A 3212-nucleotide genomic window follows, 5' to 3' on the forward strand; every position below is an offset into this window, starting at 1 on the left:
TCTCCGCTGCCTCCGTGAGCGGAGGCGGCCGTTTGGAAGGTGGTGTTTTAGTGACCCTGTGCAGGATTGATTGTACCCGTCTGAGATGTAATGTCGGATATCTTTTCTCAAGGCATCCGAATAACAGCAGCTATAGCTACCCCACTTTAACCTCTGGAGAGAAGCCACATTTCCAGCGTGCTCACAAGCCAAATAGGATTTTGCGCCTGAGGCTACTTGGCTGGTGTTGCATGAGGATACGCCTTCGTAACGTTCAGCTCCACACAGCACATGCAGTGTCAGACAGTAGAAATGTTATCTTGTTGCTCTTCATGGACATTATCGGTAGGTCAGTCTGTCAGGGGAATTTTCCACTTCACCGAACCCAAACGGAAAATAGATCTCACCTGTTGTCAAGGGTCATTGCAGAACTTTCATAATATTGAATACTGGACCATCTGTTTGATATTCTTTTTGAACAAAATCACACTTTCAAATGGAAGGGTTTATTTCAGATTCATATTTACAGTATCTTCCTCAGATTTGAAAATAGTATCTTTTTGATTAACAAAAGAGAAACACAGAATTCAACATTCACTCATTAAGCATTAAGTGGATCCAACCCAAGGGACTGTGGGATTTGAACTCTGTTGATTGTTCAGATTTAATTATGTTGTGTTCCATGTACCAACATCACAAATAAATTGGTTGGGTTCATTGTTCAGTGTCAGGCTTTGTAACCCTCTAAAAGACTCACAAACACAAATAAACAACCAACAGATATATATATATATATATATATACAGTAAATACATAAATACATGGACAATCAGCATTGAAAAATAACATGTCAACTTCAAGTAGGGAGTGCACAGACATTATTCACTTTACCGGTTTGATTCCAACTCACATCATCATCTCATAAAATTACTTCTCCTCCTGCCATGAAAAATGTAAATCTGTCAAACTTTTATCACATTGGAATGTTGTGTGTAGATTGTCTTTACCTACACTGTGGTGTTTACCAGAAAATAAAACTCTAGATCCAGTTTACAATTGGCAAACAATTATTTGTCAAGCAAACTCATATTGTAACTTGTTTTCTTTACATAAAGCGCTGGTTCACTTCAAAGAGTAGCTGTGTCAAGTCCAGTTATGTGTGCAGTGCTTGTGGTTTGCTGTAGCATCCCTCCAGGTCAGCATACTTTTGTGTTAAACTATATGTTGCTCCCTAGCTGTGTATAGATCTCCCCTCCTGGTGTTCCTGGTCACAGTGTAGTCAGTATCTTCTCCAGCCCCTGACCCGCTACCTCACCGAGTATCTCTACAAACCGTCGCTAACCCCTACTATCTCCAATCTGTCACACCGTCACAGTGTTGTGGTCCTAGAGGTGCAGGTGCCGTTCCGGAACACCATGTCCGAGGCCAGACATTCCTTGGGGAAGTCCGGAGGCCCGCAGGTGGCCTGTCTCTTGAGCGCCACGGCGCAGTAGTCCACCTGCTCCCCGTCCAGGCCCGACTCCAGCCAACGGAAGCACACGATCCGCTGGAAGGAGCGCCGGAAATTGTCGGACACGAAGCCGTAGAGGATGGGGTTGGCGCCGCTGTTGGCGTAGCTGAGGATGACGAACAGCTGGGTGACCATGGGGTCCGGCGGGCGGTGGAAGACGCTGACCAGCTGGACGATGTAGAAGGGCATCCAGCAGAGCACGAACACGGCCACCACCAGGAGCACCATGCGCGTGATCTTCTTCTCCGAGCGCCGCCTCTGCAGCCAGCCGGCCTTGAGGCCCACGGCCCGCATGCGCGCCACCATCAGGCAGTAGCACAGGCAGATGGCCCCCACAGGGAGGAGGAAGCCCAACAGGAAGGTGTACACCACGAACGCCTCGGACCACGCCGCCTCGGGCCACAGGAAGTTGCAGTCCACGCCGCCGTCCTGCGCCGGCACCGTGTCGGCGAAGATGATGATGGGGAGGATGACGAGGAGGGAGAAGCCCCACACGCACACGTTCACCACTTTGGCCACCGTGGGCCGGCGGTAGCGCGCCGCCTTGATGGGGTGGACGACCGCCACGTAGCGGTCCACGCTCAGCACGGTCAGGCAGAAGATGGAGGTGAACATGTTGATGCCGTCCACGCTCAGCACCAGGCGGCACATCAGCGAGCCGAACGGCCAGTGGCGCACGGCGGCCGACGTGGCCAGGAAGGGCACGCTCAGCATGAAGAGCTCGTCGGCGATGGCCAGGTTGAGGATGTAGATGTTGGTGGCCGTCTTCATCTTGGCGTACTTGAGGATGACGTAGATGACCATGGCGTTGCCCGTGAGGCCCACGCAGCAGACCAGCGCGTAGATGGACGGGATGATGATCTTGCTGGCGTCCGTCTCCTGTTCGTAGTCCTCGTAGTCCAGGCTGGAGTTGTAGGGGAACCCCGTAGGGAACCCGGGGTAGTCATGGGTCCCGTTGAACTCCATGTCTGCCGGGAGACCAGGGCTTTGACCTTCGAGCTGTCTTTCTGGTTGGCGTAAAAATTGCAATGTTATTGGTTCGACAGCTCAGATTCCATGGGGTTTCTGTTTGACTCCTTTCGTAAGTAGGTCGCGAGTACCAGAAATATTCTCTTTCTTGGTTCTAAGTGGGGCTCAGGGGTAGAGAGGGGGAGATTGGAATGAGGGTGTTATTGTCTCGTGCAACTGTCCATATGTGACATGGAGAAGGTTAACCTAAACTCAATTAGAGGGTCTGCTTCTCTCTCCTCTCATGTTCCCTTGTTTCTTATGTTCTCATTAAAAATCCCCAGCCTTGGGTTGCTCTCAGACAAGGGTACTGAAGCAATTTGTGTCCAGGGGCAAAGGCACGCTAATTTGTGGAATTCTTGGCAGCGAATCGCATAACATTCCTCATTCATTCACAAATAAACGGCTGTCTCATTAGTCCATCTGCTGCCAGTGGATCCATCTGGGGCAAGGTCTTTCAGCATCACTCCTCAAACACTCCTTCAACAGATTGGGATGTTATGTTTCAAAGAGCTTAAGCTGGTACTTGAATTCCGCTATTTGGCTGAATAGCATCACTTTTCAGGCTAAACCTGTGGTGAATGCTGCAGCCTCGCCACTCAATGTGGTGACTGTGGGGTGTTGGTTCTCATGGGTGGTCAGTCAGCCATGACACTGCTGAAAGAACGCGGAGATCACGGGCTTTAGGTTTGAGCTTCTCCCTCAGGGGGTTTCA

The 3212-nt window shown here is 50.3% G+C and overlaps 1 protein-coding gene across 1 annotated transcript; it reads right to left on the reverse strand.

Annotated features, from left to right (window-relative positions):
- Positions 1–483: 483 nt before the first annotated feature.
- sstr1b (somatostatin receptor 1b) lies at positions 484–2960 on the reverse strand. The gene has a single exon (XM_062449343.1). The coding sequence runs from the start codon at positions 2453–2455 to the stop codon at positions 1349–1351; it is 1107 nt and encodes a 368-aa protein (XP_062305327.1). The 5' UTR covers positions 2456–2960; the 3' UTR covers positions 484–1348.
- Between the last annotated feature and the right edge of the window lie 252 nt (positions 2961–3212).

Source organism: Osmerus eperlanus, chromosome 23, assembly GCF_963692335.1.
Source record: "Osmerus eperlanus chromosome 23, fOsmEpe2.1, whole genome shotgun sequence".
Lineage (NCBI taxonomy): Eukaryota > Metazoa > Chordata > Actinopteri > Osmeriformes > Osmeridae > Osmerus > Osmerus eperlanus.

Excerpts from the sequence above, each read along its gene's own strand:
- sstr1b (XM_062449343.1), bottom strand. The coding sequence starts at position 2,455 with ATGGAGTTCAACGGGACCCATGACTACCCCGGGTTCCCTACGGGGTTC.